Source organism: Geospiza fortis, unplaced genomic scaffold (genome assembly GCF_000277835.1).
Source record: "Geospiza fortis unplaced genomic scaffold, GeoFor_1.0 scaffold190, whole genome shotgun sequence".
NCBI classification, from domain to species: Eukaryota; Metazoa; Chordata; class Aves; order Passeriformes; family Thraupidae; genus Geospiza; species Geospiza fortis.
Genome location: NW_005054328.1, coordinates 3,071,977 through 3,095,932, shown reverse-complemented (window position 1 = coordinate 3,095,932; position 23,956 = coordinate 3,071,977). Strand labels below are relative to the sequence as shown.

The 23,956-nt window shown below is 37.4% G+C and overlaps 1 protein-coding gene across 6 annotated transcripts; it reads left to right on the top strand.

Moving 5' to 3' along the window:
- LCA5 (lebercilin LCA5) lies at positions 1 to 17,423 on the top strand. Of its 6 annotated transcripts, XM_031057185.1 has the most exons (11): positions 1 to 140; positions 243 to 364; positions 936 to 996; positions 2,554 to 2,665; positions 4,606 to 4,987; positions 7,466 to 7,995; positions 9,488 to 9,625; positions 10,836 to 10,932; positions 12,042 to 12,187; positions 14,064 to 14,202; positions 16,004 to 17,423. In XM_031057185.1, the coding sequence occupies exons 5-11, from the start codon at positions 4,789 to 4,791 to the stop codon at positions 16,801 to 16,803; spliced, it is 2,049 nt and encodes a 682-aa protein (XP_030913045.1). In that variant the 5' UTR covers positions 1 to 140; positions 243 to 364; positions 936 to 996; positions 2,554 to 2,665; positions 4,606 to 4,788; the 3' UTR covers positions 16,804 to 17,423. The 6 variants fall into 6 exon arrangements, with proteins under 6 accessions (XP_030913045.1, XP_005421212.1, XP_030913043.1 ...); XM_005421155.2 differs by lacking the exon at positions 2,554 to 2,665; XM_031057183.1 differs by lacking the exon at positions 2,554 to 2,665 and having other exon boundaries at positions 936 to 1,114.
- The last annotated feature ends 6,533 nt before the right edge of the window (positions 17,424 to 23,956 follow it).

The following is a 23,956-nucleotide window of genomic DNA, read 5'->3' as shown; positions in this document are numbered from 1 at the left end:
GGTGATTGCATTTAAAATTTGCCATCGCGAAGTGCTACTAGAAAATAACATTCGATGTGTTCTTCAAGAGCGTCTCGGCTGAGTGAAGGAAAGCTGCGGGAAGCGGAGGGCTGCTCTCGGGGGTGCCTGGGCTGAGCTGGGTAAGTCCGCACGCACCGGGCTGTGGGTGGGAGTGTGAGCGACGGCACGGGCCAACGTGATGAAGTCTGATTTAGAAACATAATCTCTTCTCCCTCTTGTAGGACTGGCTTGCATGTGCTCTGTTTGAAGTGCCATTTCCTCATTTCTGACCTAGGACTTACAGCAGCTTCTTCATTTTGAGATCTGGCCCAAGTAGCGTTGTGGCTTACTGGGACAGAGTCAGGTAAATGTAACATAGACTTTTAAAATCATAGAGCGTTTTAATTCACCAAAATTCAGGACAAGGCAACAGTCTTAAGCTGTGCCAGGGGAGATTTATGTGGGACATTAGGAGCAATTTCTTCCCAGAAGGGGTGATTAAACATAGGAATGGGCTGCTCAGGGTGGTGAAGTCATCATCCCTCAAAGTGTTTAAGAAAGACTGGACATAGCACTTTGTGGCCTGAATTAGTTGACATGCTGATGTCTAGTCATAGACTTGATGATATCAGAGGTCTTTTGCAACCTAATTGATTCTGTGATTTTGTTAAAAGCTAGTAGAAAAACTGCATACAGTTAAGCCAGCAGCTGCAGTACCTAATGAAGTTTTACTTAGTCCTCACTAAAGCTTGTCCTCGGTATGTTTTGATGTCATAAAAGTAAATAATTTTGCTTGGCTCTCTTCTGTAAAAGCTAAAGTGTTTGGATATGAAAAAGGTGGATGCAGGGAGAGGAGGGAGACGAATTTCTTTTGAAATTATTCTTAAGTTCAGCACTTCAATGACTTGGATTGATGCTTTTGTACTTGTCTGCAGCTGACTTTCTTGCAGTGTCCCTGTCTCAGAGCAGGTGGAAGAACAGAGCAGGCCGTTAGAGGTCAGTGTTTGTACGGGCAAGTGCCATTCGGTGACCAGCAAAAGCACTGAGCTTCCCCTGGTGTGCGAGGGGGAAAAGGACACTCAAAGTTTTATGAGTCTTGCGCTACAGAGCTAAGGTTTGGATGCACTGCATAGGAAGAATTGCTAAGTAATTTTCCCTGCTGTCTATTGCATAATACCTGTAATCCCACGGTTCAATTTCTGTTTGTGTGATTTATACAGAGCTAAGGTTTGGATGCACTGCATAGGAAGAATTGCTAAGTAATTTTCCCTGCTGTCTATTGCATAATACCTGTAATCCCACGGTTCAATTTCTGTTTGTGTGATTTACTTAGGAGTAATGGGGAATCTCCTGTCGCTGTTGCAGTTGTTTTGTGTTCTCTGTTTTGTCTGTCATGTCCTTTGCAGTGACCTGGTGCTTGATTGTTTTTTGTAATGATGAACATGGTTTTGATACAAAATATGTAAATAATAGCAATAGACAGAAGTAGCAGAAGTGAAGGAGTATGAAATCTTGGAAACAAAACTCTTTCTAAAGTTCATGCAAGTTCCAGATTTCCTTTGGCCACTCTCTATTGATTAGGCTTCTAAAAGCCTTGAGCTTTTGAGGGGAGAGGATTGGGATTTTGGTGGTGGTGGTGGAGTTTAGTAGACCCACTGCTAATCCATAATGTTTCACTCCTCACAACTTATTAAACCTACAGGGGAAAATATATATCTTTGAGGATCTTATTCACACGAGTTAAACTCACTTTGTAATCAACTCAAACTAGTTTGTAACAATTGGAAAGTCAGGGAACCAAAACATTTCTTAATTAAACAGTCCTTAGGCTCACTGAAGTGAAACTCAAATATCCTAGTTATTCTTTTGTTCTCAAGATAAACTGTGCATTCTTTTGTTAATCAAATTGTATTATAAACTGTTGGAAAATTAATTTGGCAAGACTTGACAGATTAAGGTTTTTTTGTTTTGTATGGAAAATATGATAATATTACCAGTTTACGGAACTGAAAACCATTTGAAGATCCAAGAGATGTTTTTGGGTATTGCTCAAAGGAGCTTTCTTCATTTTACCTTTTTCAATTTGTTTTCATTCCATTGCTTTTCAAGTACTTCCAAAATGCATTGAAATTTCTTGTTCCTTTATATCACTGTATGTCAAAATGATACTTAGCAAAATATTCTCAGGAGTGGGGAATATCCAGAACAGGAGTGGTGGATAATTCTAATCCCCCAGTTCTTACAATTTGTTTGTTTTAAATACACTGAGTTATGAAAAGCATTCTTCAAAAAGATTATTGCCTCTTCAGTGAACTCTTGTGAGGCTATAAAATAGCTGATCAGCTTTAATTCAGTATGTGAAAGTGAGTGCTCTTGTTTTATATATATAATTAGACATGAACTGTAGGCATTTATGCTTTCCTTAAATGTAAGAATATGAGGTCTGGGCCTCCAGAGTACTGTTTTTATATCTCATATTATTTTAGTACTTTAATATAAATATATTCGTTTCTATTTTTTTGCATTCCCTGAAATTCTGTCCTGTGGAGCCAGACCTGATGCGGTCTTGCCTGTACATCCTGTAGAGAACAGATTGTGCCCAAAATGCTGCCTGATCAGGCTTGTTTTGCTCTTCAAGGAGCAAAATAACATCCATTCTGCACAGGTGTTTGTGGGGCCAGGAGTTAGGCAAGGAAGTGTTTGGGAGTAGGGAAGCACCCTGATATGTTCTAATATTCTTACATGATCTTAGTTATAGTTATGATTAGGTATGTCCTTTAGAAATATTTTTAATAACTCCACTATCTTGTAAGGAAAAAGAACAATCATTCCTGATTATCTGCATGTTCAAAATAATGATACCTTCCAGCATGTGTTTAGCAATTTCTAGGACAGGTGATCTCAAGCATAGCTTATTTAACTTTGTAGGCTTTGCAGTGAAATTTTAGTTTTTCTCAGGTTCTTTTGACATAAGTTTTTGGCATCTAATTTTTTTGGATCACTTTGAAAATATCTAGGTGTTTAAAAAACATTATTTTGGAAAATTACTTCCTAAGTAACAAAAAATACTCTTTTCCAGGTAATTCAGTATTCATTTCCAACTATCTTCCTAGTTTAGAAACCTGATGGGATATTTATTCCTCTAATTCCTTCTGTATAGATTATGAGGCCAAATGGATCCCAGTCACTAGAGACAGAGTTGTGCTAACAGTGAACTGAGCCAGAAGGCTTGAATTTGTAATGAAAACTGTCTTGGCAGCTGACATTTCTGTTCTGCTTGGCTCTGCAATAATGCATGTATAGGCAGTGAAGGCTGAGAAGAAGGCCAAGTTTATTTTATTGGGGAAATAAAAATATAGTGAAAAAATTACAGCTCATTTATGGGTATGTTGAATGTCCTGCAGCATAGAAGAGTTTTGTCTGAAAGCATCTCAATTTTTTGGTGCGTAATTTGCTTTGCCATTTAGAAATCAGCTAGGAGGTTATGTCATTCAACAGGTGGAACTGATGGGCTCTGATGCAGGCCCTATTTATTCACCCACTAGAGGCATGATATCTCAAAGTTGGATTGAAAAGAAAGAGATGGTGAAATTAAGCTTGAAAGCTGCCAAGAGTGGTGAGAGAGCCAAAAGACAAGGGAAGCTGAGCATAGTCAGTAAAACACTTCTAAACTGTTGAGAAAATTCTTTTGACCTTCTTTGAAGGTGAAGAAAATTTTGAATGTATTTGCTCCATTACGTTTTCAGGAAGTGTCTCCAAATACAAAATAGGATGATTTCACCTTGAGATATGGGATTTTTCAGTTTGCTTTGGGCTTCAGGAGTAGCCCTTCTTATTTTATGCCTGCTTCAGATGTAATGTTTATCATGTACTGGTGGTGTGGTCTCTCTTATCAGATACAAAAAAAAGTATAAATATAGATGTAGATATATAAATACACATGACACAAACGTGTGTGCTCTAGCCAATCTTGAAGGCATGAAGCACCAGATGTTGTAGGGTATGGGAGTACTTTTCAGGGTGGAGATTGGGATAGATAGTACAGTCTCATTAGGGGTTAGGGACTGGATGTTTTCCAGACAAATGGGACAATTGATATTCAAGCCTGTTATTGAACATTGTTGGAATGTCAAAAATTGAAAATGGAAGATTTACTGAAATTCTACAAATACCTCAATTCAAGTCACACAAATAAGTTGTTAATTCATTTGGTTAAAAAGTTTTAAAACATGTCTAAATTAGTTTCCTGAATATTAACAAACTTTCGCTTGTGTTCTGTTTTGTTTTCCAAATTCTTCTTTCCCCTTCTCTAACTTGGAAGTAGTTTCTTATTCTGGATTTAGCTGTGTTACTATTCTGATTTCTCTTTTGGGATTGAAATACCTCAGACTACTGAATGTAATGCTAGTAGCATTCCTAGAGCCATGCCTGTCACATTTAATATAAATAATTAATATAAATATAATTACTAATATAAACAATAGGTAACACAGTGTGTGTCATAAGGTTATAGGAGTCATGAATAATTTTACAGCTTTTTTACCTTTCTTTCTTAAAACCAAAACCATTCTCACTGGTTTTTTTCCTCTCTCTAAATTGTTACAGAAAAATGCATTCTGAATGATAGCTACTGCTTGCTGAACTGAACTGCAGAGATCTTGTGCTTAGAGATGAAGATGATAAACCAGAGGAAATAATCCAACTGCTGCCATTGTGACAGCTAAAAGATCTTTTGTGCCAAAATGAGCAGTCTTTGAGAAAATCCTGGAAAGCCGTTAAACCTGAAAAATGGGAGAAAGAGTAAGAAGCCCAGATTCTGAGCAGGAGAGGAAATCAGACGAGGATAAAAATAGTGACTCCTATTATTCAGATGAAGGGAATGCATCTCGTTCATCCAGCCAGTCACCAGCTCTAAGCTCTCCATCTACAAACCAAGAAAAAAGACATCACAAAACACAGACTTCAAACAGCCTGTTGCACTACCAAGGTAGGTAGGTAGCAGAAATTGCTGCTTTGTAACTGCTCCAAAGAGTTAATTATCTTTGAAAACTCAAAAAAGAGAAACTAGCATTAGGAGCATCTACAAATACAGTTCATGTGAATTATACTACAAATGGCAGGTAGACAGTAGCTGCTCCATTGAAAATTAAAATTAACCCTCTCCTGCATAAGGAGAAATTTTGATGATTTTCAAAATTCTACATAATTTTCTAAGCAAGTGAATATGGCTTTTATACTAGCCTTCTGTTGAATCATGCTGATGCTTTCTTTTTGTCACTGACAAAAACCTCAAGGCCAAAAACCCAAGGCATGTCCTTGCTGTGCAGTCTGTAAAAAGGAGACAGCTGTTGAAATTTCCCTGACCAAATAACCTACAGATACCTGTCTTGTGGAAGTCTAGTTGACTAAGCTTTACAAGATAATACTGGGACTTTAAATAAACAAAAGACTGCTAATGTGGCAAAAAAAAAGAAAACATTTTTGATGAAAATTAGGTTCAGATGGAGATTCAAAAAAAAGGTTTTTTTGCTCTTTCTTTGTGGGTAAAATATTTCCAACTTGAGATGACACAACTCCACTTTGAGCTCCCTCACAGACATAGGCTGCTTTTGTGATTGTTTGTTGGGAGGTGAACATCCCTACAAAGAAGAGTAGCATGGTTATGCAGGCCCTGGGCTGAAGTAGGGCTGTGAAGGCTTTCTGCCACACTTGGACAGCTTCTTCTAAATAATTGTATACATTTTTCAGTGAAGTCATAGCGTGTCCTACCTTTCTTGGGCAGATGTTTTTGCTCATTGATAAATGCTTGATAGTGTGTGGATCATTTGGTCTGTGTTACAATCTAAGCTGTGCCAAAAGGTCCAACCTTAAGTGTTTAATTTGCTCAGGGAATGTATCTCTACAGATCCTTAACAGTGTGGGTATCCTGGTGCAACTGGTGTTTTGCTGAGCATCTCTGTGTTCAGAAGTGGCATCTCTTCCATGGTAGCCATGGGTTGTCTGTCTGGGAACCAAAAATGGCAGTTCCACCATGCTGTTTAATTTGGAGGGGGCAAATGTGTGACCAGTTCTTTGTTCATATAGCCAGAATTGAATATAATTATTACATGAAGGTAGTGTGAATGTCATGTTACATTGTCTTGAAATACACTATTCCCCAGTGTAACTGAATGATCAAAAGTAAAATGTTGGTAGTGGAATTTTATGTGTGCCCTAAATAAGGAGAAATTCTTACAGGGTCTGCAAGTCTAGGGTTAATGGGAACTCCCTTAGTTGGTGATAGGAGTGGCATCATTCCTGCAGTGCATGTATTAGATAATCTTTTCACACTTGAATGTGACATAAGTGTTCTTTGTAAATGAAAAAAACACACCTTCTTTTGTTTGCCCAAGCTGTGGAAAAAATGAGCAGCAAGCAGAAAATGAATGAGTATTTTTGCAAAATGTTTAGAGGAAATTATAAGAAGGTATTTTTAAGCTGTTATTTTTGCTGACAAGTATTCTCAGTAGAATAGAAACATGGTGAGTGGCAAAGGTAGGAGGAAGAATTAATTTGCTGTCACACACACTGTCCGTGTACATGTAACTGGACTAGTGCTGTATCCCAGCTTTCAAGCCAGAACTACAAACTGCTGCTTGGTTTGTAATTGCTTCTTTCAAATACTGATGTACCTTAAGGAATTATGCACTCTATTAATTAACTCTATTAATTCAGTCATTTTAAGAGATATTTTTAGTGGATTATATGATTCATTCTTTGAGCTTGGCATGAGAGGCACATAAGATAGAAACAAAATGTTCAGCTTTTATGTGTGGGGATGACAATAATAATAATAGCAATAAATAGGAATGCAAGCAATCAAATGAGAATACTGTGTGGAAAATAACTTGTGATACAAGAATAAATTACTCAGGGAAAACTGAATTTTCGTGGGATTTATCATTTTGCTTCAGAGGCTTTTTGCATTGAGCCTTTGAAATCTGCTGTTTTGTCTGTAAATATGGCAGCTGGATTTGAAAATACTACTGCATTTGTCTGAGAGAATTGCATCTGGCATAATACATAACTGGCTAATGCTCAGCTAATTGTTGCCATTTTAAAAGCATGTGATAATTTTGTATGCATTTACACTATAGTATTTATAAACCATTTCAATAAACAATATCAAATATTAACAAAATATGACTCTTATTTCTGATACAATTTGCAGATTACTTTACAAGGATCCTATAATAATGGCTGCAGATATTACCTCCTACAGTAGATCACAGACATAAATCTCCATTTTTCAGCTATCAAAAGGAGCATAACTCTCATATATATGCCTTTTATTGTCTAGTTTGAAAGCTGCCATCTCTGCTAGATATTGTATGATTGTTTCAGGCAGAGCTTGGTTCCAAGGATGTCTGAATAGACAAACTGCATTGTCTAATAGTAAACACGCTTTTTATTTTTCCTCTCTCAGCCACAAAGAAATTGGATTCCAAATATGCACCAAGCAAAAGAGGGACACGGTGGGGTTTCCGTTCTCAGAGCCTCACTAGGGATTCTCCTGCAAAAGATATAGATCTTGTTACAAAAAGAGTTCTTTCTGCTAGGCTGCTGAAAATCAATGAGCTCCGAAATGAACTGACTGAACTCCACATCAAACTGGATGAGCTGCAGAAGGAAAACAGGGCACTGAAGAGGCTTCAGCACAGGCAGGAGAAAGCCTTGAATAAGTTTGAAAATACAGAAAACGAAATCTCTCAGCTCCTTGCTCAGCACAACAATGAGATTAGAATATTAAGGGAGCGCCTACGAAAATCTCAGGAGAAAGAACGTGCAACTGAGAGACGGCTGAAAGATACAGAAGATGAGCTGTACAGGAAAAAAACTGTCTTGCAGAAACTGAAAAAACTCTCTGCAGATAAGCACCTTGCTGAAAGAGATGACCTGGCTAAGAAACTAGCCTTAGCAGAGAGCAAGCTGGAGGACAGGGAAAAAAGAATTAAGGTGGGATGTCTTTCTTTTTGCAAGAAATTCTGGTACCGATATTTCTTTCCACAATGAATTGTAATTTTACACAGCTGTGGAGCAAATAGAAAACCAGTATTTTTTTGTTTTACCCATAAGTAGAATCAAGTAAATTATTTTTAAGGTGATTATATAGTTACATATGAGATAATTGTACATTCAAATTTCTCTTTACAAATTAAGCATATTTTGTCAGAATATATCCTGTGGATTTGTGCTTTTAAATGTTTTCATACCTAGCCATAACATTTCAGAAGTGGGTGCAGATGTAGTAAAACTTTATGTAATTTAGTTCCTGCTTTTTAAGGGAAACAATTTGTAAAATTTTCTGGGTATTTAGGGAACTTCACACTAAAAAAAAAAAAGTAATAATTATTTTTTAATTTTTGAAGAGCATTCATACAGTGTTTGATTGTCCACTATTCTGCACATCTGAGAGCTCAGCTGGACAAAATTACATCATGTTTTTTTAAATATTGAAATATCTTTAGACCTTTTACAGGTATCGATTATAAGAAATTTGTCCAATATATTTTAATTTCATCCAGCAAAAATGTTTATATTTTTTTAAACATGTCTTAAGCATGTCTACACTGTAAATATGTTTATGAACTCATCTTACATAAATTGTGTTAACGCTATTCAATCTGTTGGTAGTTGTACTATTTTGATAGTAGATATATTTTATATATTGTATATAAATTTTATACTATTCTTAGCTTAAATTATGTCATTGAGATGATGGTTTGGTGTCTATAGTAGTAATTAAACCTAAATTATATTACAGAGATAAGATCTGGAAATCCAAGGATTAAGCTGGAGACTAAGCTTTCATAAAATAAATCCCACAGTACCAATATATAAATGGCTGAGTTAGTTAAACCACCTCATCCTGTAGTGTCACCATCTGTCATCTGTGCTTTTATGATTAGGTATTTCAGCATTTATATACTGGATCATGTTAAAATGAATCATGCCTTAAAAAGTAAGGGATTTTCTTCTAGTTTTTTCTTGCTTTCATCAACGCAGCTTCACTTAAAACAGCTATTACAAGATGAGGGCATGTAAATGAAATCATAATCACAAAGCTAGTTTCTAGTAGAAAGGTTAAAAATTCCTTCTTGTTTTCTTCCTTCTAATGCTGCACTTTCAGGGAAGGATTCTTTCTCTTACCCATCAGTAGGAGATTTGTCTTAGAGATCTGGAGATCCACTGTGGCAAGAGCCTTGCAGAAAGTAGTATGAGTTTCTATTATGTCCTCAAATCACCTCTGAATACTCAAAAGGATGAGCTGCAGCATCTGCAGGTGCTTTGACCCCTCAAAATTAAGATTAAATGTTTATTTCAGTGTTACAGCAATGGTTGAGCCCATATCCAAACTCAAGACACTGGTTTACTCAATTTTATATAAGTAATTTGACTATAAAAATTACTTCAGTTATTAAAAAATATTATTTTGTTTTAATTGAAGGATCTGGAAAGAAATCTTGAATTAAGTAGTAGCAGTTTTCAACGAGAGTTACATTCAAAGAAAAAAAGGTTGTACGAGGCTCAAGAAGAAAATAGAGTTCTCCAAGAAGAGCTTAATCAGCTAAATCAGAAGCTGAAGGTAAAATGTGAAAAGAATTGAAGTTGCTAGCCATGTTCTGGGATTTTATCTTCAGAAGTATCTGTAATCAGGTTTGAATAGTTAACCAGTGGCTGCACTCTCTGATGTGTATTTAATTATATACAACATGTGAGTTCTTTTTTTGCATTAAATTGAAATGTTCTGTGCTCTGACCCTACAGTGTTTATCATAGGAATACCTCTGTGTTAATCATTATTGTTAGCACTAGTTAAGAAAAGCAAGATCAAATATAAAGCCAAACATTGAGAATAAACCACAAAATCTATGGAAAATTAGATTTGAAGGCTTGAATTTAAAATTAAATCTGCAGGTGTAAATAGTGCTTTGTTACTAATATACTTGCTTTAAAGTAGATTTGAATGAAGATTAATGTAATTTATTTGTGATATTCACATGTGTTGCTAAATGTGTGCAAATGTTTATTTAGACCCCACACCATCATCATTGTTGTCCAAATTCTCAATAAAAGTACTTAAAATATTGTTATGTTCTACTTAGTATATAAAGTACTTTGTTTCTGGTAGAATTTTCCTCAAACTCCAAGTGTCAGTATGTTGGAGATGAACCAGTTCACCATGTTCCCAGCTATCCAGCAAGTAGCAGTAGTGTTAGTAGCTCTAAAATGTTTAGAGTAAGAGTTTTAAGATTTGTTAGTGGAGAGTTTACAGTTTGAAAACCCTCTCATTGTCAAATGAATTCTGATAACTCACTGTTCATTTCTATGTTTTATTCAGTAAATGTGGTAAAGGAAAAGTATCTCTACCTGTATGATGCGATGGGCCTCTGCTAACTGATGCTGATGTGCCCTGTGACAAGTATCATTGCTTGCTTTGAAAGGTTTAACTCTTCACAACACTTAAAATTCAGTTGTGCAGTCTATACACATGGTCTGAGTCTTGTTCATGTTTATGGAAGCACTGGCATTTAGTTTTATTTTCACTGCAGAGATCAGTTTTTTTCCTCCATAATATTTTGCTAAGGAGTTTTTTGTAGGGGAGAAAGTTGTCTGTTTTCTCACGGCATAAATAGAATTAAGAATGTGTTTGTTATCCTTAAAACAGGGGATGAGACTATTATTTATTCTGTTTCTATTTACCATATCTATTTTTAATTTACTTTACAGCTTTGCTAGTGACTGGTAAATGAAATACTAGTGACTAGTTCTTATACCTGCCTCTTCCATTCACAGGAAAAAGAAAGAGAACTTGAAGCAAAAAATATATATGCTAATCGTATGTTGAAGTCATCACCTAAAAAAGACACAGATATTGTACAAAGAAAAAGAGGTAACTTGTATAAAGCAATAAAAGCATAAAAATTATTAGCATCTTTGAAATGTCTTAGCTGGGTTATAGCTTTCATGCCACTCAGTGCTCAACCCTGGCGCTGCTTGTTCAAGCACATTTATGTTTTTGCACTTCTTTCAACACAGCACTGGTTACAAAGCATTGGGTTTTTGTCTGTTCTGTAACACAGCAGAGCCAAAACACTGAACTTCACCAAACAGCAGTTTTAACTACTTTCATACCAGAACTTCCTCAGTAAAGGAGGAGGGGAACGTTGGTGGTAAATCTCGAGTAGACGATAGATATTTACTCTAGAATAAATTAGAGAGGCTTTAAAAATACATATCTTCACTGCTAAGAATATTTTTGTGATCAGTTTTATTTAGTTTTTACTAATTCAAATGTATTGTCTGTCAGATGAGCTGCACTTATTTTTTCCTCAGAGTATATGTGTCCCAGAACATAATCTTCTAAAAGTATCAGTACAGTGATTTCTTCTGGTGTGACAAGACAGTCTCAAACCTTATCCTACCCACATAAATGTGTGTATCTGTATGTGTGCTTAGGCTGTTTTCACTGGATCAGTACTTGTCAGAAGAAGCAGAAATTTATGGGACTGTTTTAAATATTTCATGCCAGTATTTCAAACAGTTTGTCTGCTGCTTGTTTTATTATAGATGCTCTACCATTATTCCATTTTAGGTTCAGATTTTTTTAAATGTCATTCCATAGAGATAAGTATATGTGTTTCAAAGATTCAAGTAAGTGAATTTTAATTTTATGAGTTTGATTCTGTGACAAGCAGTAAGATGAGTGGGATATTTTGTGGGGTTTTTTGACTAATATTCAGTGCACTATAATGACCCTATAAGTAGCATTAAGGTGGGGTTTAAATTAATTTTTTTCAGTAGAATTTTTGCATGCATATTTTTTTATGATTAGGTTTTACGGATGCTGAAAACAACTATGTGAAATTCATCAATACTTTCCACTTCCACTGACTTCAGTACAGTCTTTTGTTTGCTGCAAATCATGAAAAGTTAGAGACAGGTATATAGTGAGATATTTTCAAGTGAAAACACCATTTAATTAGTTTGTATTTTCTACAGCCAACAACCAAAATATAAAAAAGGGACTACAGCTCACAAAAAGTGTACAGACCAGTGGATGCTTCTCACCAGCAGAACTTCTTCCAGAATCAGAACTTGCCTATGGTGACTCAGCAAACAAGAAAGAGGGAATTCTTCCTAAAATAGTGAGTTCCATAAAAAATTTGAGACCCAGTCCAATTCACCTATCAGATTGTAAAATGCAGAGCTTATATTTTTGAAAATGTGTAATATACATGTGCAAATATATAGAAAATACAATTTCAAAAACATTCTGTTCTTTAAGACAAGATCTACCTTTCTAGAAATATACTCCATTTTTTTAGAGAGTTTGTCATATTCTTTGTCTTACCGAGAGCCATTAGCTCAATTTATTTTTTTCCTGCCATTATTACTTCTTTGAAGTTTTTAAGACTTCATTTTCATTTTCACTCTTTTCCTTTGTTTCTAATGCTTATTTAAAGAATCTGTTAAACAGTGATGGCTGCCTTCTCTCTGTTTTCTATTTGGTCTTAATTATGGTTTCTTTTACTTTCCAGAATTATTTCACAATGCATAAATCCAACACTTCGTCTTATTGTCACAGTGCTGGTATTTCTTCTGGCTTTCCAGCTTTGTCAATATGCTTGGGGGTTTTTTTGTTTTTCCATTTCCCTTTTTAGTACAAAATAGTACCAATTAGAAGTATTGCTAACACTTTTTTGTATTGCTAACCCCAGGCTAAAATGAGAGATTTGTAAGGTATTACAAATCAGAATGACATATCTGACAAATCAGATTCTGATACAAATTTTACAAATTCTGATTACATGAGGCTAGGACCTTTTTCCAGAAATAAAGGTCTGAGGATGGTCTTGGCTGGCTTCCTGTTAGGGCTGAAACTTTTTCATGGCAGTTTCATTTGTATGTTCTCTCTTCCCAAACCCTTTCTGTAACTATGGATGCAGTTTAATGTATTCTTCCGGTATATCCTTGGGTGAGTGAGTTACAGAACCACCCAGTTGGTACCAGTGCAGCTCATGGAGTCCAACTGTGTGTTTTCTATATGTCTATTGCTTTAAATAATGTAAATTAGATTTGGGTAGTCTAGGCTTTCATCAGTTTTTAAAGTCAAGCATTTCAAATACCTGGCCACTATCTCCTTATGTAGTTTATATTTTTTAATATAACAACGATAACCTTGTACATGAAGGAAAAATACTTGAAGGTTTTTTGGCTAACAGTCATCTTTTCTTTGTTCATTAAGGAGTAGCTATTTTTCTTAGAAAGGTGTTTTTAATCTAGAAGTTTTTGTTCTAAAATAAGCACAATATACAAAGTTAACTCCCATGTGTTGGACTATGCAGACTTTCTCTTCACTTCATTGCCATTACTTTTCTGTGTTAGTGATTTTGTTTTAACAGCAGATTAACAACTGCTGTTGTTAATACCGTTTCTGCAGGTTCTTGCTTTTTACATATGTATGTGTAGTCACTAGCTAAAATTGTCATCTGAGATTAAACCTTCCTCTTTGATTGTTTGTTACTTTATATTCCATAAATTTAAGTACCAAAAGGAAATTGTCTGAATCTACAACTGACTCATTTGAATAAAAAGGTCAGATTGTACAAGTAGAGGGCAACTAATTGCTTGCTTATTAAGAGAATATGATGGTGAAATGTGGCCTTCTATTAAACTGCCTGAAGAAGACAATGTGTGGTTTCTAAGGAGAACCACCCTGAGAGTGATAATTTTGCTTTATGGCATTGGAACTGCAACTTCCCTGAAATGTGGAATGCAGAATAGAGTTGATTGTCTATATAATTTTGTTTCAGGTGTGTAAAAGTATTCTAGAGGTGATAATATTTTGGGGCCAAACCCCTGGATCATCAAAGCTGGTTTGGTTTAAGATGACTTACTAATTTTATGTTTAGCAGTAAGAATGTGATTTCAAAATGACATAGTTCTTATGATTTTGTTAAGTTGTTCATTTTATTGACTGCTTTTCCTCATCACCTTCAGTTTTCTATTAATTTATTTCAGGAAAAAGAAACTCAAGACAAAGCATGGAAAGAACAAACAGAACTCCTAAGACAAGAACAAGACAGGGAGAGGGAAGAGAAACAGAAACATTTTCAGGAAATGCAGTCCTTGGAGGAGAGGGTTCCAAAACTTCCTGACGGTAAGGAAATGGGCAGCTGAAGGCTGAAAAATGCACCATAGAATACTAATCAAGTGAGGCTGCTGGTTTCTGGTGAAAAGAGCAAAATTATTTTGCAGAGATCACTACAGTGGAAAATTATTTTCAGTTATATTATGCAAAGAAGAATCAAAAAGAAATACAGGCTATAGAATAATCCATTCCCTGTACTCAGCTGTGATTAAGTATGCAGCAGCAAAAAATGCTGTCCACAAAAAAGTATTGAGTCTGAGAGACTGTGCTTTACAAAACAAGAATGACATAGAAGGTAAATGCTGATGTTATCTCTGACTTGCTAAATGTTATTGAGGTAGGAAGTAGATTTTTACTATTGAGATTTGAGTTACTATTTTTACTGTTGTTCTTTTATAGTAGAACAAATATGTTTTCCTGAATATAGCCTTTTTTTCAGTACTTTCTACTGCCTTATATAATTTTAAATTTTAGTTTATCTTTTCAGGTCTGGTTATCTGAATCATTTGGTTTGGCTATTTGAGAAATGTCCGTTTTTATCATTATATATTAATATTGCTTTTTTATTCATTTGGTTTTCACAGCATCTTAATCACTTACATGCACAAATCAATCTCAGATATTTTAGATGGACTGCACCCTGTCATGTTAAAGAACTCTTTCAGTGATTGCAGTTAATGAACTGTACTACTTACTCTATATGACAAGAATTCTAAAAATCTGTAGCTGTGTTCAGAGGTAAAATCTTTGAAAAATCTTCTATCATGACTTACGTAAGCCAAGAATCTGGTTTTATGTCTCTGAATAAGATGATTTAACCTCCTTACCCATCATATGGAATAAGCTGGTATTTCCCCCACCTTACAGACAAAAACATGGCTCTTGACTTAACTTCCATAATGATCTGCTACTGAAAAGAATATCTATGTTAAATATATTAACTGAACTACTGCAATTGTTTCTGAAAGCCTGAGCCAAAGTACAGTAGGTAACGTGGAACTTTGTAAAAGCCTAAGTCAGAAATTTGAGTAAAGTGTTCAAAGGAGAATGCCACTGTGTTGGAGGGACCAAGTAGTCCTTCATATTCAAGTTTTGGCCAAATATACATCTGTTATCTTGGGGGAAAAATGTTTTGAAGAGAGAAATATTTGAGAAGCTTCCTCCTTCTTCTACACATAAGCATTTCCAGGTTCTGTCCGTAAGTTGCTGCTTTGTACCTTTGGTGTCCCTTCATAGCCGTGCACAGTCACTCTGAGTCCAGCCACTGATGCACAGAACACTCATGTAAAGGTCTTTTCTGTATGCAACTGGTGCAGGGTATTTTAAATCATTAACTGCTTGAAACAGGTGATTACTCCTATGACTTTGAGGCCTGATTACTTCACAGAAATAGTTCCCTTTATGGGAAAAAAAAGAACCCACACTTACATCCCAGGACTGTCCTAATGTCAGCAGTGGTGAAAAATAAAAATGAAGTAAAAAAGTTCTGCAAGTCAGAACTATTAAAATCAGTAATGTTGTATTCATTTTCATTCAAACTCAGGAAATGGGAAGGTAATTGGCAGAAATCAAATTGCTTTGAAAATTCTAAAGCATGGGTAATGTCCTTTGGAGGATGACAGTAAACTTTTATATCTTATCAGAGAACCAGGAGTGGATTTATATTTATTCTTGTAGCAGAAAAATGTCATTGTATATAGAAGAGCATGTTAGAAACTCAATGGCTTTTTTTGCTTGCATTATTTTCACAATCTTATAAGGGTATTTTAAAATTAAAACATTTTAAATATTGTTCAAAAATTTTTTGCAGAGTGGCAAAGGAAAGAATATGACAAAATTAAAAAAGAAAGCAACTTTTTATTGGATAAAGAAGAGAAAATAAAGATGGAGACAGAAATTCACAAACCTGAAGTAGAGAGAGAAAGCACTGAAACGCTGAAAGAGCGGCGAAAAAGAAAGTTCCTGCTTGCTAAAATGCAAGAAATTGATAGAGAAATTCAAAATACAACAAACACAAAAACAACTTCCCAAGCACCACTCATAAATACAGCAAGAAAGTCTGATTCCCTGGAGAAAAAAGAGAAAATGAATCCATTCTTTGAGATTCCTGGGAAAGTCACTAATGGATTTCCTGTAAAGGACAGCCAGGATGATGGCACAAGAGCACAAGGGCAGAAGCAGCAAAGTATAAGGACTGTAGATTTAAGTGGTGAGTTAGCATTTGGTAGTTATGTACCTTCCTTTGGGAAGGGATCAGGGAGACCAAGTTGGCTCACTCAGAAAAGTGACAAATTAGAAGAAAATGTTAAGGAAAATGAAGATTTCGATAGTAAGAAAGAAAAGAAGTCCAATTTAATGGAACAACTCTTTGGAAGCAGTGCCAGTACCATTCTTCTTTCTAAAAATAACAATACACCACCTTTGGACATAGATTGGGGCTCTAGTAATAAGCCTTTTGTTGATAAAAACAGTAAAGTCAAAGAAGACAATGGGCTGTTTGGTGAAGGAAGAAGCCTAAACAGACACCGTCTGCAGTACACTACAAACAAGCCAGGAATTAATACCCTTGGTTCTTTAGAAGATGAAGTTGAAGAAGTAGTCTTACAGTGATCGTGTTTTATATGTTTCATATGTAAATACTGAAAAACTATTTTCTTGTACTATTTATTAGGTATAGATTTGAAATATTTCAGATTTATTGTAAAGCCTTATGAAGGAATAATTTACATAGATGGGTATGTGTATAGAGGAGAGATGCAAAGGAGAGATGCTTGGGGTTTTTTGACCTGTATTTTTACCTGTAGGCCGCTCACAGTACGCTGCTTTTCATTTGGAGTATTTCTTTAGGCCTCAGATACTTTCTTTATTGGGCATTTGGAGAACCTCTTAACTGTGCCAGGAGAAGGCATGTGTAATATCAGTCATAAAATGAGTAGAAGAGACATTCTTAGCACTGATTCTCTTAAAAAGAGTATTTTACGCTGCTGCCATGTTATCTCAGAAGAATATCCAAAAAGCACAATTAACTCAGGAACAGCTGCTCTCTCCTTTTGCATAGGTTTTTGTGGACCTTACTACCAAAAGTATAACTCTTCTCATACATTCAGATTATATTTGTTATACAATGCCATCTTTTGTAATTTCTGAATTTTCTATGTAAAATTCCAATCATTACTAAGTAATTTTTTAACAAAATGGTTTTATTAAATGAGTTGAGTAAATTTTTTGTGTGTAGATCGTCTTTAACACAAATTTCTGACTTCTTATATTATTGATATTGGGGGTGTTGCCTTGTGAAGGCTGACCTAGAACAGAGACTAGATGGAGTTAAAGAATAAAGTAGGTATTTATTAGAATGCCTCAATGGACACACCTTGGGCAGCACAAGAGCCCAACCAGGGCTACACCCAAGATGAACCCAAAATGGTCACAAAATGGATGACCAGTCATGGGGTCTCACACTTCTGTAAGTCTTGATCCATTTGCATATTGGTGTTAATTGTCCAATTATAGCTTCAGGTCATGAAGTCCCATTATGAAGTTACATCTTTCTTGTTTTTTTCTCTTCAGTCCACATTGCTCTTGGGCCTGAAATATGGATCATTTGTCCTTGGTCCCCAGCTAGAGAAGGAATTGTTTTGTCTACCTACCCTGTGAAAAGAGCTTACTATCCCCTAATATGAAGCTCAGAACTACACACTAAAGCAGTACAGAATCTGAAAAACTTAAAAGCTAAAACCTGAGGCATTGGGGGGAGTTGGTTGCAACTTCACTCATTATGTTATTTACTGTTTGTGCTGTGTACACAAATGAAAAAGATAGGCAATGAAGAATTTAGCACTATTCCAGGAAATAAGCTGAAGGTCATTCCTTAAACTGAAGGTCATTCCTTACTAGAACAAGAGATTTTCAAACACTTCTCTGATATGCTCTCTCTGAGCCTGATTCAAAATACACTAAAAGACAGAGAATTCTTATGATTTAAAGATGCATTGAGTCAAGATTTTTCTGAACATAGTGGCTCTTCTGAAGAGAAAGGCTGGTGTCTTCATCATGCAGTAACTCTCTTTGTGCCTCCCATTCAGAAAGAAAATTACTCACAGATCCAGATCCAGGGTGTGGGGCAGTTCTCACCAGGTGCCCAGTAGTGAAGAGCAGCTCATGTACACCTGCTTGCTTACAATCCCAATTACATTCATTGTGGTACTACAGAACTTATCTGGCTCATTTTGTCTGCAGATGGTCAGAATGTCAGAAATATTTTAACCAACAACAGTGAATTTAACTCTGTGTTGCTTTCCTGCAATGACTTTTTGGGGTGAATACTGTGGTGTAAGAGGTAGGTGAGGGCTGTGGGTAAACACTGTGGGTGTTTGTGACTGGGTAGTTATTTGTCTTGTCCTACTTGTGGGTGGTGCTGCCGTCTGGAAGCAGGTGCTTTGCTCCTGAAGATGACATTGAGGTGGATTGTTTATTTTTATTTCCTGTGGTTGAGGATTATAAGGCATAAAACAATAATGTATCTGCTGCAGGTATTAAGGAGGGGACTGTTGGTTTTGTTTCTTTGGAAGTCAGCTCATTAACAACTGGCAAATTCCAACTATTGTGCTGAACTGATGTGCCCTGCTGTTTCAATTACAAATGTATAGTTTCTAAGCTGTTTTTTTATTATCAGCCCCTTCTTAAGCTCACAAATATTCACATCCTGTTACCAGCCTCTTCCTAAAGCAAATGCTGTGGTGACTCATACCAAAAATAAAAGGTGTATCTGCATTAGGAAGGTGAAAATAAATTGATCTGATGGAAACAGTGTCACAGGTATAATTTCTCTTTTCCTCTCATGTCTGTCCATCTCTACAGTTTATTCTTTTCTCTTGCTGCACTTTCTAGTTTTAGAGTTACTGGCAAAAGTACCATTACAGATAAAATGTGTGAAAGCACAGGTAATCTTCTTATTGTGGGGGTAAACATTTGTGTCCTTGTAACATCTGTAAGCAGCATTTCTGTTGTAGAGTAACGGTTTTCTACTCACTGGAAAAAATTTTTGCAAGATCTTAAAAGGCTCTGTAGACCTTACAAATGGGCACATTGGTCCCCTGTAGTCCTCTGGACCCCTGGTCTCAGCTGCTGTATCTGGACAGTCTGCAAGTTTTAGTGCTTTTTAGTGGTGGCAGTGTCTTAACAGCACTTGATTGACTGCAAAAAAAAATCCAGATTTGCAGTAAAAAGTAGGTCACAACAGTTTTTGATGGTGATTTGTGTATGAGTTGATGTTTTTGCCCAGTTTTGATGTTTAGACCATATGGCTATTACATCTGTTCTTGCTTTCCTTCTGAACCATCAAAGGTGATGGAAGAAATTCCTCCATTCCAACAAGGAAGGATCATTAAATTTTGATTAACAGTTTTAGTCCAATATTCAGGTTCATTATTACTGTCCTGGAAAAAATGGTCGTACAGTTCTGATTCCCAGGAGAGTGATCATCAAACAAAAGTATCTGAGGAGCATCTGATGAGGGTGTTCAGGTGTCAGGGCTCACCTGACAGAGAAAACAGGAGGTTTAAGAAGGAATATTTTTCTTTTTGAAAGAGGAAATGAACTGGTGAGTGTGTCGGGGGGTATAATAGATGTTCTGTAATCCAGAAGATATGTAAACAACTGGAGGAGAACTTGGGAGACCCTTCACAACTCTGAACTGAAGCCTCTCAGCTGAGGTAAGAAAATGGAAGTGGGAAATGCTTAAACATCTTGAATATTTTTCCCAGATCTGTGGAATATTTGGGCTAGCTAAAAAGTGGGAGCGGGGGAGGGGGGGAACTATTTTCTATAACCTTATGAGATCCTATGTTTGTGATTTTGCTTCTTCTACTGCAACCGTGCCTAAAGAGGTGAATTGCAAATCTGATGCTTCCAAAACGAGGACACAGAGAGGATGAGCTTAGGCTACTTGGTAGCCTCAAGTTCATTGCTGGTCCTGAGACGGAAGGTCTTATCCAGCCAGGCCTTTGCAATGTCAGGAGGTGAGACAGAATATCTAATCTGGCACATTAGGAGTACCAATTTGATTTTGGGGCAGGTGGCTACAGGAGCATCAGCAGGGCTTTCACTGATACTTGTGCTCTACAAAGTCCTTTGGGTGAGCCTTTGCTATTCAAGAGAATAGTAAAAAATTCTGCATAGTGCTCTGAAGCAGAGACCGGCACAAACCACTGTGGCAGACACGAGTGCCTTCAGGAGAGTCATGGTTCCAGCAAGGGAGGTTTTGTTCCCAGCATCGCATGGCTCCGCTAAGCCTGACCTACTCTTGTTCCAAGATGACAACTTTAAGCATAAGAGATGCCCCGGGTGACATTGCTCATTTATAAAATTCCCTTTTGTTGGATCAAATTTAACGTGGTCTCCTGTTTCGAATTATCTCTTTGATTAGCTGCAAAGTTTTGATGTCTGCAGGAGGAGAACAATTGCATCAGTGTGTGCTGTCAGCCGGGACTCGTGGCTGCTGGGGAGTTGCTAGGATACCTCTCTAAAAGGTACGATTCACTTGATCAACCACCAACCCAGTTTGCATGAGAACTATTATTCCTATCTTTGTTTTGTGCTAGCATCAACTGTGCATTAGATGTGCATGTATGTTTAGAGCAAGCTACAGGTTGATTTTCATGTGTGTCCGTTTCCTCCTTTTGATATGCAATAAAACCCTCTCTGCTTCACAGCAAAGAATCCAGAGCAGTTAGAGTAGCAATTCCAGTAATCTGTAAAATGAGCATTGCTTCCAGAGGGGAACATCAGCCTAGAGAACCAAGAGAAGGTTTGACTTTGGATATGCATTTTTGGCATTATAGCTAAAGCTTCACTTTATATGTGTGAAGATGCAAGGGAATTTTAATCTCCTATGTGTTATTTTCTTTCCCCACTCTGAGCAGGGGGTTGGACCAGATGACCTGCCACTGTCCCAGCCAAAACTATTCTATGATTCTGTCATCCTTTCCACATTCCTCTGGTATTAATGCTCCCTTCCAGTGGAAATGCCTTGCACAAAGCTGCTTTGTTCCACTTGCACAAAGTTGTCTCAGAACACCTCCTGTGTGCCCAATTGTTCCTGAATATGGGAGTATTGTATTCAGGATGCAAACCCTTACCAAGTCTCTCCCCAGTAGCTGCTTCCTACATGCTTACCTTTCCAATGCCTTCTTTTTACCTCCATTTTCCTGTTTCCTGAAACGTATTGTTCAAACATTAGAGCATCTTGCCATCATTACTGTGAATCCTCTTTTGTCCCACAACTCTCTGCACTTTCCCTCAGACTTCCATAAACTCCTTTTGCTGCTTCCACCATGTCTTTCCTCTGATGGACCATCATTCCTTCCTTCTGTCTGAGCTGACTTCTGCTTTTCATCCCCTAGGCATGACAGTTATCCTCTCCCTATGTTCCCTTTATCTCCTCTCCCACGGTTTCTTTCCCCACTCTCAAGCTCCCTACGAGCTGTGTTGTGCTGTGTTCCCTCTCACCTGTGGGTGGAAGTGGTGTTGCAAGAAGGTAGGAAAGACGCTGGAAAGAGACGTGACCTTGTTTTGGAACTGAGTTGCCCACACATGAGCTCTAAGAGGCAGGTGCTGGAGCACTCTGCCCAGCGAGCAGGTACCAAGACATGGACACTACCCAGAGCACAAGGCTTGCCTGCTCAGAAGTTCTCCTCCATCTTAATTGGGGAGAGTCGCTGGCTTTGGAAGTGCCGTTTGTGTCCTTTAGGAGCTGCCCATCTTATCCCACCTCTGCAAGTCATTAGGTTTTCCTCACTGTCCTTTCTTGCCTTCTTGAAACTGCCAAGTGCTCCAGGCTGTTCTTCCCAACATCCTCCCTCAATGGCATGTCTGTGTTAGTCTGGGTATAGATACCCCTGCTGTTCCCAGTAACCAAAAAAGCTGCCCATTGCTGTGCTAGGGTCTTGATGACCTGCTAATCTGAGTGCCTCTGACAGCCCTTCTGCCAACCCTCCTGCTGCTCCCACACCCCAGCCTTCCCAGTCGTTTTTCCTTTTTGCAGTGTTCTTGTCTCCACTGCTGCTCTCTGTGCTGTGATATATTGGGAGTCATGGGACTGGGGCTGTGTGCTGCTGTGTTGTGCAGAGCTTCTAACGAGCTGTAAGCTTCACAGTTTGCTGCTTAATAATTCTCATGGTAGCAAGGATGGGTAATGCAGGTGCTGTTATTCACTGGAGATCACTTAATTACTAGTACTCAGCATGAAAAAATCGTGTTCAGATTGGCAAAGGGCACACACTGAACTCCCATACCTGACCTTCCTCTTGCTGTAAAGCTAACTCTGGCTTTGAATTCTCGGTTGAAACATCTTAAACTGCTGTGTGAACCAAGCACTTGAGCCTTGGGGGATGATCTTTGTTTAACAAGTAAGCATTAGTTTGACTGGTACATGGTTTTCCTTGTCTCATAACTCATCATGTACAGTAACAACAGCAGCACCTGGGTTTCAGAGGCATTTTTGACTCAACATGCTCTCTAAACCTACAGGTCTCATGCCACCCATGTGAAAACCCTGAGGAGATGAGAGGTGAAAGTGGCCTTCTCCAAGTCACAGTGGCCAGGGGTGGAAGTTAGACTAGGAATTTCCACATTGTCGTGCATTATAAGGCACTGTCCTCAATTTTCTTTGTGTATGGGCATCCTCTATCCAAGTCTCGGGTATAGCGCAGTTCTCGAACGAGTTGTGTTCAATTTTTTTTTTGCATAAAAGCATAAATCTAAGATGGAAACATTCCCAGGATTATTCTAAGGTCTTCTGAAAATCACGGCTCTCTGATATTTGGTTTGTTTCTGGTGACTACATCACAAATGCTGGCACCTGTAACATTTGTGAGCAAAGGACATAACTTCACCTTATCTGCTAAATCACAGCATCCTGCTACTACACCTGCAATCCAGTGGAGAAAAAAGCACGGTTAAAGATTGAGCATGATCAAAATTTAGAAGACTCACTGGAAATACTTAATTTTAAGCAATATTAATATTTTTATCTTCTCATCAGTTATAAATTACACTCAGGGTCTAGAGTTTCTCCAAAATGTAATCAAGTAAATCCTGATTTTAATGAGTGGCAATCACTAAACCTGGGAATAATTGTCCTGACTTTCTTAGCAGCAAAGCATTGCAGCACCTCTTGAATTCAACGCAAGATTAATCTTCCTGGGGAAGCAGACTCTTGTCCTGGAATAATGTATCCCCATGTATAAGGTCTGCACATCAGTACATTGGAGATCAATAGCTCTTCTCCTGATTTGGCCAAATGATGGTGCAATCAGCCAGAGCTCAACTAGGAGATTGAGACAAAGTGTGTGTTGCTGTTCAAGGTACTTCATACTTCTTGGAAGGGAACATGTTGAGTTTTATAAGTGAATCACAAAGTAATTGCAGGCTCCTGGTGGCTAAGGCTGAGACAAAGCACTGCTCACAGTGCTCTGGTTGCTCTCTGGTGCTGGTTCACTCACATGTTTCATTCCTGAGTAGCTCTTGTAATCACTGGCTGTGTACCTGCTGCTGCGCTGTGTTATCACACACTCACACAAGGAGCAGGGTTGGAAGGCACCCCAGTGGGTCACCAGGTCCAACATCCCTGCTCAGGCTGGGTCATCCTACACCACATTGCACAGGATTGCATCCAGATGGTTCTCAAGGAAGGCTCCACAATCTCTGTGCAAGAATTGTTTATCTCAGATTAAAGTTTTATGAAATACATCAGGGCCTGCTT

Bases quoted from the DNA above. Each gene is read 5' to 3' on its own strand.
- LCA5 (XM_031057184.1), top strand. From the start codon at position 4,789: ATGGGAGAAAGAGTAAGAAGCCCAGATTCTGAGCAGGAGAGGAAATCA. The intron at 7,996-9,487 runs GTGGGATGTCTT...TTTTAATTGAAG, and splicing joins ACAGGGAAAAAAGAATTAAG to GATCTGGAAAGAAATCTTGA. The intron at 10,933-12,041 runs GTAACTTGTATA...TATTTTCTACAG, and splicing joins TATTGTACAAAGAAAAAGAG to CCAACAACCAAAATATAAAA.